At 42.8% G+C, this 14,367-nt stretch overlaps 1 protein-coding gene across 3 annotated transcripts in view; it reads left to right on the forward strand.

The window, feature by feature from the left end:
• Positions 1-1,911: 1,911 nt before the first annotated feature.
• The window catches only part of Gria1 (glutamate ionotropic receptor AMPA type subunit 1), a 297,496-nt gene continuing 285,040 nt past the window's right edge, over positions 1,912-14,367 (forward strand). The window contains exons 1-2 of one of the 3 annotated variants that reach the window (XR_013439535.1): positions 1,912-2,447; positions 5,430-5,567. Coding sequence is in view for 2 of the 3 variants with exons in the window: in XM_021726494.3 (XP_021582169.1) it covers positions 2,366-2,447; positions 5,430-5,567 (220 nt within the window). In the remaining variant the exon portion in view is untranslated. The remainder of the gene's footprint in view (positions 2,448-5,429; positions 5,568-14,367) is intronic. The other 2 variants (XM_021726494.3, XM_021726493.3) reach the window with 2 other exon arrangements.

Raw genomic sequence — 14,367 nt, forward strand, 5'->3', positions numbered from 1 at the left:
AGAACTATATTCCAGATATGTCTTAGTATATGGCTTATAATGTCACAGAAAATCCTTTTTCTTTGACTCCTTTAAACTCCCCCCCATCCAGAAAGCCAAACAATTCTTATGCATTACAGGTGGGTGGTGAAGTTTTGCTAATTAATCCTTGTATGGGGCTTTGAGATCTTCCTCTGAAAGGTGACAGAAAAGTGTGAAGCCTTTTGTGACAGCCTAATTATTATTATTACCAGGCACAAAGCTCAGAGAACTTAAAAGATCCCCAGGTACCATTCAAAATAGTAAGAGACAAAAAATGCAAGCGGAGGACTTATAAGATGGAATCCCTGGATCACGGACTCTCAGTATTGGTGAGAACCTTAGAAGGGGATCTTTCCACATTCTGTACTCCTAGTTTCCCACACAGACACTCACACAAACCCTAGAATGTCTTTAGAGCCTAATGATAGAGTTCCCCTGGTAAAATTTCCATCTCTTCCTTGTTAGCAATGGCAACTTGTATTTTCTTTGTCAATAAAATGGGAATGAGATGTCCTACCACAGGGATTGTTCAACATGCCATGTTTAGTATGGTCCCTGGCACTTGGCAAATGGCAAATAAACATCAGCTTTGAACATCATTCAAGTGAATTAACGAATATATGCGAAGGACACAGAAATCATTCAGCATTCGACCTCCAAGTTGTTCTTATTTTGGGGGCTATGTTGAACACGGCCTGATATTTCTTACAAATCCTAGCCCTTGTAGCTGTTGTGTAAGTGTGTGTCATTTTGCATCTGGGAGGAAGTGAGGAGTCTGCATAAAATGGCCTCTTCCAGTGGTAAAGAGACATCAGGCCAAAATCTGTTATTTTTTTCCAACTAAGGAAAAGGTGAACTTTGTTTCTCTGGATTATTTTAGGTTGGGGAGAGGTCCTAGCTAGGGCAGTGGGTCAGCTGGTAATGGTGAGAACCATTTCAATTCTGCAGGTTGGACTATGCATTTTGGTAGGTCTATGTCTATGTTTGAATCCTGGGAGCCTTTTTTTTTTTTTATCTGTAAAACAGTACTCATGGCCAGTTCACGGGGTTAGCGTGAGGATAGAAAAATACTACTGTAAAGTGCTCTGTAGCTGTGAGTGACTGCTGCTTCACAACTCACATGATTTTCCTGAACAGTTGTTCTCTCTACAGGTTATATCAGTGAAAGATGTGGTCCAGGAGGGTCTGTGGAGTCCCAGCTTACGATAGTATGACCAACATTCAGAGATAACTCAAAGGAGCCTGAATCCTCTCACTAGAATCCCTGCAAAATGACTCATGGACTTGCTCAGTGTAAGTATCCTTAGTCTTTATTGTACGCCCACATAATTCAGATGCTATAGACTCCCGTGCAATACAGGAAAAGGGGGAAGGGGACCTGTTTTGAATGCTTAGGATTCAAAAAGAGCCCACCAATTCCACTTAAAAAAGCAGACCCCCAATTTGCTAAATCTCCCAGTCAAAACACCCACCCATCACACTTGAGCTTCCCATTGTTTATCTTACTCTCATTCTTCCTATGAGAGAGGGAAAGCTTTTTTTTTCCCCCTTTACATTTCTTAAGAGGGATTTCTAGGGTCTTCCCCTCAGGAATTAGTTGTAGAAATAATTGGGCCAGTGGAGTTCAGGAGATATATCGAGCACAGCCCTTGCACTCCTAGAAAAAGTGACCTAGATCAAGCAGCTGGTGAATCCAGGACTATTGTGGGGACCCCCTGCCACCTACTGACTTACAGCTGAACCCACATTCCCAGTGGCTTGGGCCTGGCTGGGGGCTGGGGGAGGGCTGAGAGAGCCCAGGAGTGGGGGAAGGCCAGGGGGACTGTGAGGTTGCCCCTTTTGGGAACAAGCACCCAGCATCTCCCTCACCCACCCACCTGTCCTCCAAACACACAGGAGGGAGGATGAGGTGAGGCGGGGTGCAGGGGTGACAGGTAGGAGAGGACTGCCCTGGAACTCTGAGCTGGCTCCGCGGGTATCAGCGAGAGCCTGCCGCCTGTGCGAGCCTGAGGGGGAGAGTGACAGAGCAGGGGAGGGAGAGCGAGCAGGCTGTGAGAGCGAGGAGAGGAGGAGAGGGGGAGCGAGCGCTCCAGCTAGCATGAGGACGGGCTTCTCTTTCCGTGCTCAGTTAATCTGGCTGTCAGTTGGTGTTAACGCTGCAGTTTAAGTGCTCGGATTCCAAGGGAAACAGACAAACCTCACAGAAGGAAGCAAGCAAGCGAGGAAGGAAGGAACCGCGGGAGCAAAAGAACAGGCAGAGCAGCGAGAGGAATAAAGGGAAGGGGGGGAGACACCAAATCTATGATTGGACCTGGGCTTCTTTTTCGCCAATGCAAAAAGGAATATGCAGCACATCTTTGCCTTCTTCTGCACCGGTTTCCTAGGCGCGGTAGTAGGTGCCAATTTCCCCAACAATATCCAGATCGGTGAGTGCGAGGGGCAGCCTGGGGAGGGACTTTCTGGATCTGGCCAGGAATTTTGGGGGTGGGGGAAATCTTTCTCCCCCTTCCTCAGTAGGAGCTGTTGTGCTTGGCTATCCCCAGCGCAGGAATCCACTTGGGCTGCCCGCAGGGGAGGGGAGGGGGGCTTCATCTGATATGAGGAGGGGCAGAGGGGAAGTGTTCACACACACACAAACACACAGGCACACCACTCACACTCCAAGCACCAGCGGGTGAAATGGAGGAAATGCTGCTTCGAAGGAAAAAAAAAAAAATCAGGCTGTCGCTTGGAAGGGGGTTGTGGGTGCTTAAGGAGTTAAGTCTGTTGCTTAGTAGATGGTGCCTGATTTCATTTATTTATATAAATATGTATGGTGGGTGTATTTATGCGTGTGGTTATGTATTAAATGTGCACATATATATTTAATTGCCAAGAGACAGTGATTTCTTAGCCGGGGGAGGGGAATGAGACCCTCTCCAAGAAGGAATCAAGGGTGTGGGTTTATCCTAGGTGCTAAAATAATGTCAGCAGCCCCACTCTGAAGCAAGGGAGCTCTAGCTCCTGCTCTGGAGAGCTCTGGCTGCCTTGTCTTTGCTGCCTGCCATGCTGGGCTGGTGCTCCCCACTCCCCCAATCTGGAAGTTACCAGCCTGTCTTTGCTCTATTCCTTCTGTGGCCCCCTCCTTGTAGACATTCGGATGGCAGATATTGCCCACCTTTGACACACGCACACACAGGCTCCTCTCCCCTCCCGTCAGCTGTCCTCTACACTGGGCTCCATCCTCCCAACTTGGAGGCAGGTTTCAACATGCTGCACACCTTTTGGTCCCCCCCCCCTTTCCCTCTCTTGCTGGTTGAGCTTCTTCTAAAAGCCCCCCCCCCATCCTTCCTGTGTTGATGAGGGAGGTGACAGATATTGATACTTCTCATAATATGGGGTGGGGGGAGAAGACCAACAAGGGCACTAACACCAATCATAAAGCGTGTCCACAGGTCTCAGGGCTCTGGTGTAGCCAGCATTTCAGTGCTGTTTGTGTCCAGGAACCAAGCAAGCTGCTGTGCTCTGAGGCATCTGGGTTGGCTTGGTTTCTGTTTTCTGTCCCCCTAAATGAGATAGTTCCACTAGGGAAAGTTCACATTGCTGACAGTGTGTGTCTTTGTGTGAGTGTGTGTTTGTGGGGGGATGTGGTGCAGCTGGTATTTTGTCGGGCACACGTGTGCTGCCGTTCTGTCTCTTTCAGCCTCTCCAGCTATCTGGTTCCGAGGGTGGTTGGCTGGCCACGGAGTAACTTGCTTTGTTTCCTGACACCTGTTAAGCTACATTCTGAAGTGTGTATGTGTGTGTGTGTGCTCTGCTCCTGCCTTCCACGCAAAACTTCCTGCCTTCTGGAGACACTTCCCTTGCAGCCCAGCCTGCAGCCTCCTACCTCCACCCCTCCCACCCACTCTTTCATTCATTGCTGGCGAGGAGGAGGAAGGGGACAGAGAAGTGTTCGGGGTGTGGTCATCTGGAAGGGGAGGGTGGAGCCTCAGGATCCAGAATGGTTGGTTGTTTTTACTCTTTAAAATGGGAGCATAGGTACATGTGCAATCCACTCGCTTTTATCTGTAGCCCTGTTTGTGTTTGTACTTATATATTGCCTATACTCTGCTGATTATAACTGCTTGTCTAGAGACATTTGGTCTGGCTTTCTCAGGGTGTTTGTGTACATCACCATGGGTGTAAATGCATGAAAATGATTTGTGTATGTGTGCATGTTGTTTGCTCATGTAGCTCTGCAGATTTTTCATCATTTAGCCCCAACTGGCTTGTTGAGCTTCTGAAAGCATTGTTCCTGTTTTCAAACAAAAGGTAGCAATGCTAAAATTGTATAACAAATACTAGAAGCACAGCCATCAGGCCGTACTTGACTCTACTTGTACGATCTCCAACAAAAACACTGCAATTCATTTTAAAAAAAAATTAAAACAAACACATATTGACTATGTAAGAAGTTAGAGGTGCATGACATTAGGACTGTGATTCCTATGGGATCTGAGACAAACTTATCTGTAAACATTCATTATAGTTCAGTCTCTAGAAATGGCTGATTTTAATTCACACACAAAAAATGTAATTTAATTCATTTACATGTTCACAGTAAATATAAAGGTAAGTCCTGTACTCTTTTTTTTCTTGAGACAGGAGCTGTGACAGGCCCCTTGACTGTGCTTTTTACTGGAATAGAATGTTCATACCTCTTGACATTCTTAAGACCCCACATCCTTGAAGCACAAGGGTGTACCATGCAAACACCCAATGGTAATTCCTTATGTAACAAGTCATTCTTAGGTAGCTGGGAACATGAGTAATGGAAAAAGCAAAACACTACTTGCAGAAATCAAGAGTTTTCAGAGAAAATAGATAATAAATCTCAGAGGCAATAGAATAGTTAAACTACATGCAGGTCTTGACAGGCCAAAGATCAATAGTATCAAAGCAAATAGTTATAATGTTAGAGAAGTCCACAAGGTCCCAGTCCTAGTTTGGAGTCACTTTGCAACACTTATTAGCCCCGGCATCCAGTAAGATCTGTGATCAGAGACAGGGGCCATGCAAGACAAGTTAGGCTCAGATGGGATTTGTGTGTGTATGGGAACATAGGCCTCATGGGCAGTTTGCACTAGGGAAGAAGAGAAGTGTCACGGGTCTCCTGTGTTCTCTTTAACCTTAGCTGAGCTGAAGGATGAGCAATCAGATCTTTGAGCAGAGTGATAGATGTTGGGGATCATGTCACATAACGGCTCATCTGTAGAAGTTTAAGCCTCAGCATCCATTTGGGTCTGTTTGGACTCTCATTCCTACCTCTAAAAAACTATTACTAATGAGATTGGCAGGGGAGAAGAGGGCTTATGTGGGGGTGGGCTGATGAGGAACTAAAATCTGTCTCTAGCCTAGAGACCATGTTGCATTTTCTTTCCTCCCAGGGGGATTATTTCCAAACCAGCAGTCACAGGAACATGCCGCTTTTAGATTTGCTTTGTCGCAACTCACAGAGCCCCCAAAACTGCTCCCCCAGATTGATATTGTGAACATCAGCGACAGCTTTGAGATGACCTATAGATGTAAGTAATTGCTTCTATTTCTGAGATTTCTTTCTGCGCCACACCAATGAAAGGAGGGCCTGTGGGTAGGTGGTGGTGGTGCCAAGATGACTTGGGTTGTCATTTGTCTTCATAAGAGAAAGCCCTCCAAGAAAAATTTCCAGAGCCTTTTAAGTGATTCCAGCAGTTGGTATTTTAGATCCTGCTATGCTTCATGAAATGGATTTGCTTTTTCACTGTCAGCTAACTTTAAATGCCAGCCCGAGGAGTACTTGGGTTGACTGCATATCCCATACCTTGCTGAGGTTTTCTGGTTCAGCTGAGAGAGTTTCACACGTAGGAAACTTCTGAGAGATGTAGAATTAAAGATTCTGACTTTAGAAGAAACTGTTCAGAATATTTAAGCCATGTCCTGTCCTCAAGTTGAAAAGAGAAAAGTGTCTCTATAGCTCCCTAAGAAAGGTAGATGGTTTCCTATTTTCAGAAGCGACCAGTAATTATTAAAACTTGTTTCCTTACTTACAAAATGGCTTGAAGTGATTGATTGCTTAGAACATATGTAGACATAAAAAAAAAAGAATCTGAAAAATTTACACAGTTTGTATGACAAGCTTTGAACATCAAAGAGTACAGGGGTGGTCTCAAGGAGAAGGGATAGATATATTGTTGATCTCTGAACTGAATGTTATAAAATGTGGGCGACAAGCATCATTCTGAGTTTTTCTGGCAAAAAAAGAAACCTGAGTGGTTGGTTACATGATTGCCACTTTATGTCAGAGGAAAGTACAAAAATTAATCCTTAAAGACACTTTCTCTCTAGGGATTAAGATCAAATAGGAATTAATGGCAGGAAAGTGCGAAGAGAATGGGCAAGAACAATTTAGATTCCAAAACTGGATCCAATTGGCAACCATGGACTTTGTGAGTCACTATTGGCTTGGAGACGTCTGCTGAGCTGGAGATGGTGGAAGGCATGAACCATCTTTCATGGCCTTCTCTCATTCCCACACGGGGGGGTTCTCAGTGAGTTGAATAGTCTTGGAAGCCTCAAAATGAGAATCCAGAATTCTCCCTATCCCCTAAGAGCACTCCTATGATAATGATGATATGAATTCCAAGAATTATATAAATATAATATGTAAATTAAATAAATATATATAAATATAATCTGATATAAATACCAGGTTTCATTATTGAGGACTTACTGTACATTAAGAACAATGATAAGTTCTTTATGGATATTAAGAGTATTACCATTTATTAAGCATTGCTACAGCCCATGTAAAGTACTAATTGCTTTTTTGTGAGTTAGTTCATTTACTCTTCACAGAAGCCTTTCAGAGAATTCTATATTATCTTTCTTTTAGAAATGAGGAAACTGAGGCAGCAACAAGTTATATAACTTACCCAAGGTCACTTGGGAAGAAAATGGTGGTCTCATGACCCCCAAGGTCTATATCTCTAAGCTCTGTGATAAATATGTTGATCCTTATGGTAACTTAATCATCTAAAGTGCAATTACCCAAGAAGTAAAAAGGAATTTTCAGGATCTTGTAAGTCAGTGGCCTGATAAAGCATCTAAGGAGAAACACACAGAGTACTTAAAACTGTGGCTGTGATTTTGCATAGGAGCACCATTGAACTAACAAAATAGCAACTCTCCATTTTAGTAATGCTAAAACTAAAAATCTCTTCTACTGGGCTACTCCATGCTCCAAAAGCAAAGCCGGAGTTTAATTGTTTAATTGGTAGAGTAATACAGAGTAGGTATTTAGCTCTCAGATAACCATCACTTTCTTTTCATATGACTTGGAGTAGGGTCTCTGAAGAAAGGATGTAGGTGTGGGCATCAAAGTATCTATAAACTACTGTGGATTATGCATAGTCTTTTGCATGCATATGCCAGTGTTAAGATATTTCTTGGGGAGAAGCATTACAGTTTTTGTCATATTCTGTAGTTTTTAATCATAGTCTCAAAGGGGTTCATTTCTCAGGAAGGAGTGCTTTCTTAGAGAATCACCAATCTATGGCTGCTATGTGCATTCATTCATGCTGCTGAGAATTGTCTACAGCAGAGCGTGGTGGAAAGAGAGGTCAGCTGCTTTCTTGGAGTCAAGATGTTGACTGGCAGGACAAGATAATAAAAGACAAAAATAGGAGAAAATGTTCTAAGGCAAAAGGTGGTGTTTTTATACTGTTATCTTCACAACCTAAGACTTGATCTCTAATAGAATTGTTGGCTGTTTACCAGGGTGGCAAAAATATGGTACAGGCAATGTTGTACATTATGGCCAGTGAATATGGAGAGGATAGCTCTGGGTTCTTGAAATGGTACTTGCCGTATGTATGTTTGTGTACAGGTCTCCATGCCTTTCAGCCTTATTCATTGGCTATTCTTTAAGTGTTTCTTAAAGCTGTGAACTGAGATGGAGGTTGGAAATGAAAAGATGATAAAATGCTTTACTTAAGAAAGTAGCTCATACTCCACTGGAGGACCCTGGTGTGGAGATTGTCTGAGAAGGAATAATGATATTTTGTTTATAGAACTTTAGTTTCTTCTTTTTCATTCCAAGATCAGAGGAAGTACTGGGCAATTTGGGTGGAAACAATGGCATTGTAATTCCTGGCCTTACCAAAAGAGTCTCTATTAATTTTCATGTAAGGCTTGGGGACTCTTTGGGGGCATATTCGCCATGGTCCATTGGTCTGGGAAAACTCTACATCTGTCTCAATTTGAATGCAATAAAAAAACATCAAAGGGAATAGAGTGGTTTGGGGCAAAATAAGTTAATTAGTCACGCATGGAAAACCAAGAAAACTATCTTATTCAGATTTAATTTTGTGTACTTTTTTGAAATATGGATTAGTAGTTACCTTAAATTAACGGTTCCAGCTGTTCTTACCTCCAAATGATCAAATATTATTTTTCATAATTTTTGCTGACATCTGATTTTTTTTCTATGCATTTTGCTATTCATTATCCCTCCACCAGAGGGTAGAGAAGGGAAGGGAGAAGAAGTGTAATAGGAACTATCCTTATTAGATGTGTTAACAACAAGGCATTAAAAAAAGAAGGTGGTGAATATAGGGTAGCAGATCAGAGGATTCGCAAGAGGAGCATTACTATTAGCACTGGCCAAGGGGAGAGCTGGGAATTGCCTTTGCATTCACTCTTTTTTTTTTTTAATGTTGGCCGTTCAAAACATTACATAGTTCTTAATATATCATATTTCACAGTTTGATTCAAGTGGGTTATGAACTCCCAATTTTACCCAGTATACAGATTGCTGTATCACATCAGTTACCCTTCCATTGATTTACATATTACCGTTCTAGTGACTGATGTATTCTGCTGTCTATCCTATTCTCTACTAAGGCAGACCTTCCTTCAGCAACCCAAATGACTTGAGCTCTCCTTTCAGCACACTCCCAAGCCCACAAAGGCAGGTTGGGGGAAGCTGTCTCTAGAGCAGTACCCGTGCAGCCTAAGAAGTGCCTTTGTGATAAGTTTAATGAATGAATGAATGAAATAATGATGGAGTTCTGATTACAGGTCTGAGATGCATTATTGCAACTCAATTCTTACCTTTCCATTCACTCTGCTATTTATTCACTTGTTTAGCAAGTACATGCTCAAAGTCCAATCACTGTGCCTTGGAATACAAGGGCCCACAAAGCCTACCCAGCCTCTTTCCTGGTAAAGCCTACAGTTTAGTCCTCAAACTTCAGCATACATAAAATTCATTCAGGGAACTTGTTTCAAGCAAGACTTAGGAGCAGACTCTCTATTTCCTGAAACAGAAAATTTAAGAGTAGGTCATGGAAGGATTCTGTAATAGTTAGTATGAACATCACACTTGAAAGAACTCTTTTTATCTAAAAACTTCTTCCATTTCTTTAGTAAGCAGTTTTGAGCCTTTAGCCAAACCAAGATATCACATTAAGTGCCAGAAAGGCAGACAAAACTTCCCTGCCCTGGAGGACCTTATCCTTAGTGAGACAGGCTGTCCTGTAAAGAAAAAATGAAAATGTAATGTTTTAAGTGCTAGGGCTGCAATTTGTTGGAGATACTTGAAGGCGGGGGCTTGCCCTTCATGGAGTGGTGGTTGAACTGAATGGTAAACAGAAGTTTTCCAGAAGGTTAAGTGAGAGGGCAGGAAAAGGGAAGAGGCAAGTGTTTTCCGGGCAGAGAGGATGGCAGGTACAAAAGGGTGCCTTACCTGGCTGCGGTTTTCCGCTCCGACCTCCAGTGGCACTCCATGGCGGGCTTTGCATTTGACTTTTGTCAAATGCTGCAGAGGAGGTCACCAGAGGGCCTCCCCACAAGTCATTTCTAGTATAGATGTGCACTTTGGGGGCTCACTGTGCAAGAATGATGGAATTTCACATCAAAACTTGGACATCTTGCCTTTCTTAAAATTTGTAGGGTCAAATCAGGGAGGGTCACATCCCTGATCACAGTGGGGCCTCCTTTTATTATATACCTCCTTGGAAAGCTCAGGGACTTTCTCAGGCCAGCCTCAGAAACTTAGTGAGACCCTCAAGATGCATTGCTCATCTTTTCCAGAGTTACAGACTAACAGCCTTAATTTGCTTGACCTGGGCAATATTTTTCAACATTTAGCATAAAAATCTAGATTTCTGACTTCTTTGAAAAAAAAATTTAGGGCAATAAGCAATCCTGGGCCCACATTCCTGCTCAACTTCTGTTGTCTAGAGCTGGAGAAGTTCCATTCTCTTTAAATATCAAGCAAACACGTTCAAGTTCACCAAAATTCTTACTACTCTCTGTTGAACACGTGACCATTGTTAACCCAAATTATATTGCTTGTCCAGCCTTCTAAATAAGTCAATTTGCTCACCCCTGATTTATATCCTTTATCTTCTGATATTTTATTATCTAATTCTAATATCTATTATTCACCCTGTAAAAATCGGTAAAGGACACAACATGCTCCTGCTATCAAAAAAATTAGTCTGAATACAGTAATGAAGAAAATAGTGTGGCCAGAAGGGGGACAAATGAAGACTATTTTGACAACCTACTATGTGCCTCATACCTCACAGATGTTATCTTATTCAAGTTTTTTTGGCAATCTCAAAAGGTTATTACCCCAATTTTAGAGATGATTCTGCAGAGACCAAGAGAGTTGATTTCTTCCTATTAGGCAGCAAATAAGAACCCAAGTTAGTACGAGAATCCAGTATGGGGGATTTCAGAACTCAGTGAGCTTTCTCCCTTTGAAAATTTATAACTCTGTGGACCCCCCAAATTGGAAGAGCCAGCAGGAGAATCATTTCAGTGGCGTTTTGTTCGGGGTTCAATGTGACATCTGGGGCAGAAACCATTGGCTGTGGATTGTGGAGACTTCTTGGGGGGAAGCTGGGTCTTGAGCAAGCATGGAAAACAGAGTGGATTTGAGTGGTAACGTGAGAAGATGGTGTTTTGAGTGGGTCAAGTCACAAGATTCTTCCTCCCTTCTCCTCAATCACTGCTGCATGGGCTTGTATTTCTGAGCTGAAGGATTTGGCGTTTGTCTTTTTCACCCACACCCTGCTCCTGGTTCCTGGTTCCATGGCAGATGTCTCCAGCTCCCTGGTTGATGTTACATTCTGATTTGGGCTCATATGTCCTCCCTTCAAGACACACACAAGACATGTGTCCGTGGTTGACTCTCTGTTCTTATAATACTGATGATCATCAGCTTTTTGGTACCAAAAAGCACTTGTAAACATTTCTTCCTCTGGCTAGTTTAGACACCTGGGCTGGGAGGAGGGAGATTGCTGCTGTCCTCTCAGAGGCTCGGCACAGATAGTCACATCAGACATTTGTAATAGGGACAAGATTTGTTTTTTTAATTCGTTCATTCAAAGCAGGTTTGTGATTGCCCTCGGTGGGGCACATGTACCTTTGTTACCCCCTTCGTCCCCTTGCCCACAGCATTCATTGATTAGAGAATTCTTTCCCTCTGAATCTACACAGGACTTCATATTGCTCTTCACCAAAGCATTCTAAACAGCTGCTACAACTCCGAGCTATCGGTCAGAGCTGATGCAAGAGATGAAATCCATTTGCTGCTACAAAGCACTGCATTAAGAACTGAGGAAAATAAAATGTATTAGGCATTGATTCTCCCCTTAAGGGGTTTGGGTTTATATAGAGGAAGTGGGCATCAGCATTAAAACTATGACACAGGACGGATATCATCTCTCTCTCTCTCTCTCTCTCTCTCTCACACACACACACACACACACACACACACACACACACACACACACACCATACTCAGAGGAGGGAAAGAAAACTTCTGGTTCTAAGAATCTAGATTTCATCAAACAAGGACTTGGAGTTGAAATTGGAAAGGCAGGCAAAATGCAGATGGGATATGTGTATATTATACCATGTTTTATGCAGTAGAAAGTACACTCAATTGGAATTTGAAGACATGGATTCAATGTGGGATTACCTTATTGAATTATTCAGGTGTGGCCTTGGAGAAATACCACCTCCATGCTTATTTATAATGTGAAGTTCATGATCTCTGAGAATCCTTCTAGACCCATATTTCTATGTTGAGAGCACAAGGAATGCTTCAGGGAGGGAAACTCTCTAGTTTTTGGTGTGGAGGAGGGTCCCTAAGCCAACTAAGAATCTAAGAAAAACTGCACCATTCCCAACCCCACACCAAGTTGAATAGGCCCTTCTCATTTTTTTTTTAACACTAATGTGAGCATTAATCGTACTCTAGGCTCCAGGTTCATTCATTCAATATTCAACAAATATTCATGGACTATTTAACTATTGTGAATCAAAACAGAAAGCAGTCCTGCACTAATGGATTAGCTGCTAATAAGGGATGCAGACATGCATCAGATGATCACACAAATAACAGGATCATCATAGGTTATAATAAAGGATCCAAAAGAAAATAAGGAACTGAAAGCATATTACAAAGGAGCCGGCCTTGGGCAGGGGTAGCAGGTGTTTCATCTGAGAACTTGAGTTTCTGGTGATGTAGTGCAGGGAACAGGAGGAGAATTCTAGGCCTGTTGGATAGAGGCCTATGTGGGAACTGGGGCAAAGTGTGGGGCTGGAAAAGATGCCAAGGTCTGCTACTGGCTATGGATTTTGAGCTGTGGGAAACCCACTAAAGCATTTTATGTGGAGAAGGGCCTGGTTTAGACTTCTGTTTTCTCACCAGGAATCAGATGTTTGGGGGGCCCTTTGCCACACTCACGTTGCCTGGAGACTTTCAGTTCATGTAGCAATGGCCTTCCATCCATTACTCCTGTCACTAGTCTGGGATGGAATCTGGTGGAGGAGCAGAGGTCGAAGACAGATGCTAAGGGAAAGGGAAGCTCATGGTGGAATATGTGTGAGCTGCCTTCAAACATGGCTCTGAGTGGGCGTTTGTGGAGATCAGAGGCTGACCCAGCCAAGGGCCTAGAATTCCAATAAACCTGAGTCCTGATGGGGTCCTACCATATGACTCTGGGACTCAAATTCCCATTGTTCTTTCCTCCACTCACACCTGCAAGCTGGTCCTCGCATGTTCCCCTTTGAAATTCTGACCGTCGGGTACCAGCCTTCTCCTCTATAGAGCCTGCCTTCTATTCTCATAGTCATATTCTCCTGTACCTCTGTACCTTCCCCCTTAGCAAATGTCACACTTAGTCCTAGGTTTTGGTCACCTGATCTTTCTTATCTGTCAGCTAGACTAAGCAACTTGAGGTCAGTGACCTGGTTTTCTTCAACGTCCTATTGTAGTCTTCACCAAAGGACAGTATCCAGTGGTGCTTGTGGTGCTAATGAATGGCACATGTTACATAACAGCAGTGGCAGTGATGAGAATAAGCCCTGATTATGACTGTGTATGGTGATGCTTTGATATTATGAGTTTTGAAATTTCCAGCAGGTTTTGTTGTAAATTTTTATGGATGGTTATCATTGTAAAACTGGAAAGTGATGAGGGTGAAAACCAGGTACAAGTCAAATGGAAAACTCATTCCAGCTCCTTTATGGACCATTGACATGAAGGGTCCTATATAGGGTACAAGGGCCCGTTTTCTAAATAAAGGATTTCTGGTCCAACGTCTGGTTCTGCCATTGATGCATGATCTTCATATGACTCAGGCTTGTTGATTCTCCTTTTTATTGAATCTTATTTTCTTTCAAAAGAGGGTAATAATAAGTATCAACCATATCTCATTTTGGTGAAGATATTGTTTCAAATCAACTCTCCACTCAATGAAATGCCATGAAATGCTTCCTTGTTCATTGACTGCCTGTACCCCCTCCTCCGGCATCATACATGCTGTTTGTGCCACCTGGTCCATTGAAGCAGCTTGTGGTGCTACCTGCTGACTCTGGTCAAGGTGTTCGGGGCACTGAGGTTAACTGGAAATCTCTTTCCATGCCCTGCTGCTCTTGTGACAGTGGTGAGTCCCACCTGGTGTCCAGACAACACAGGGCAGCCCGAGGAGGTCTCAGAGGATGTGGCAACACTGGATGTGAGTGAGGCAGGTGGAGCCGAATGAAATTGGCACCCAATGATTAGGCCTGTTCCTAGGACATTCTTTATGTCCCAAAGGATAGATATGACGTTTTAAAAAATCGTTATTATTTTGTGTACCAAAGTATTAGTTTATTATAGAACACAGACACTGAACAAAATAAAACTTGTGTAATTATAATACCAAATATAAATTCCCCATCTTTTCTTCTGAATATATCAACTTAAAACTTAATAGATTTATTTACCATTTTATTATATAATCTTTACTTCCTATAACATTTATGTTACTTTTACTATTATACATT

Source organism: Ictidomys tridecemlineatus, chromosome 1, assembly GCF_052094955.1.
Source record: "Ictidomys tridecemlineatus isolate mIctTri1 chromosome 1, mIctTri1.hap1, whole genome shotgun sequence".
NCBI classification, from domain to species: Eukaryota; Metazoa; Chordata; class Mammalia; order Rodentia; family Sciuridae; genus Ictidomys; species Ictidomys tridecemlineatus.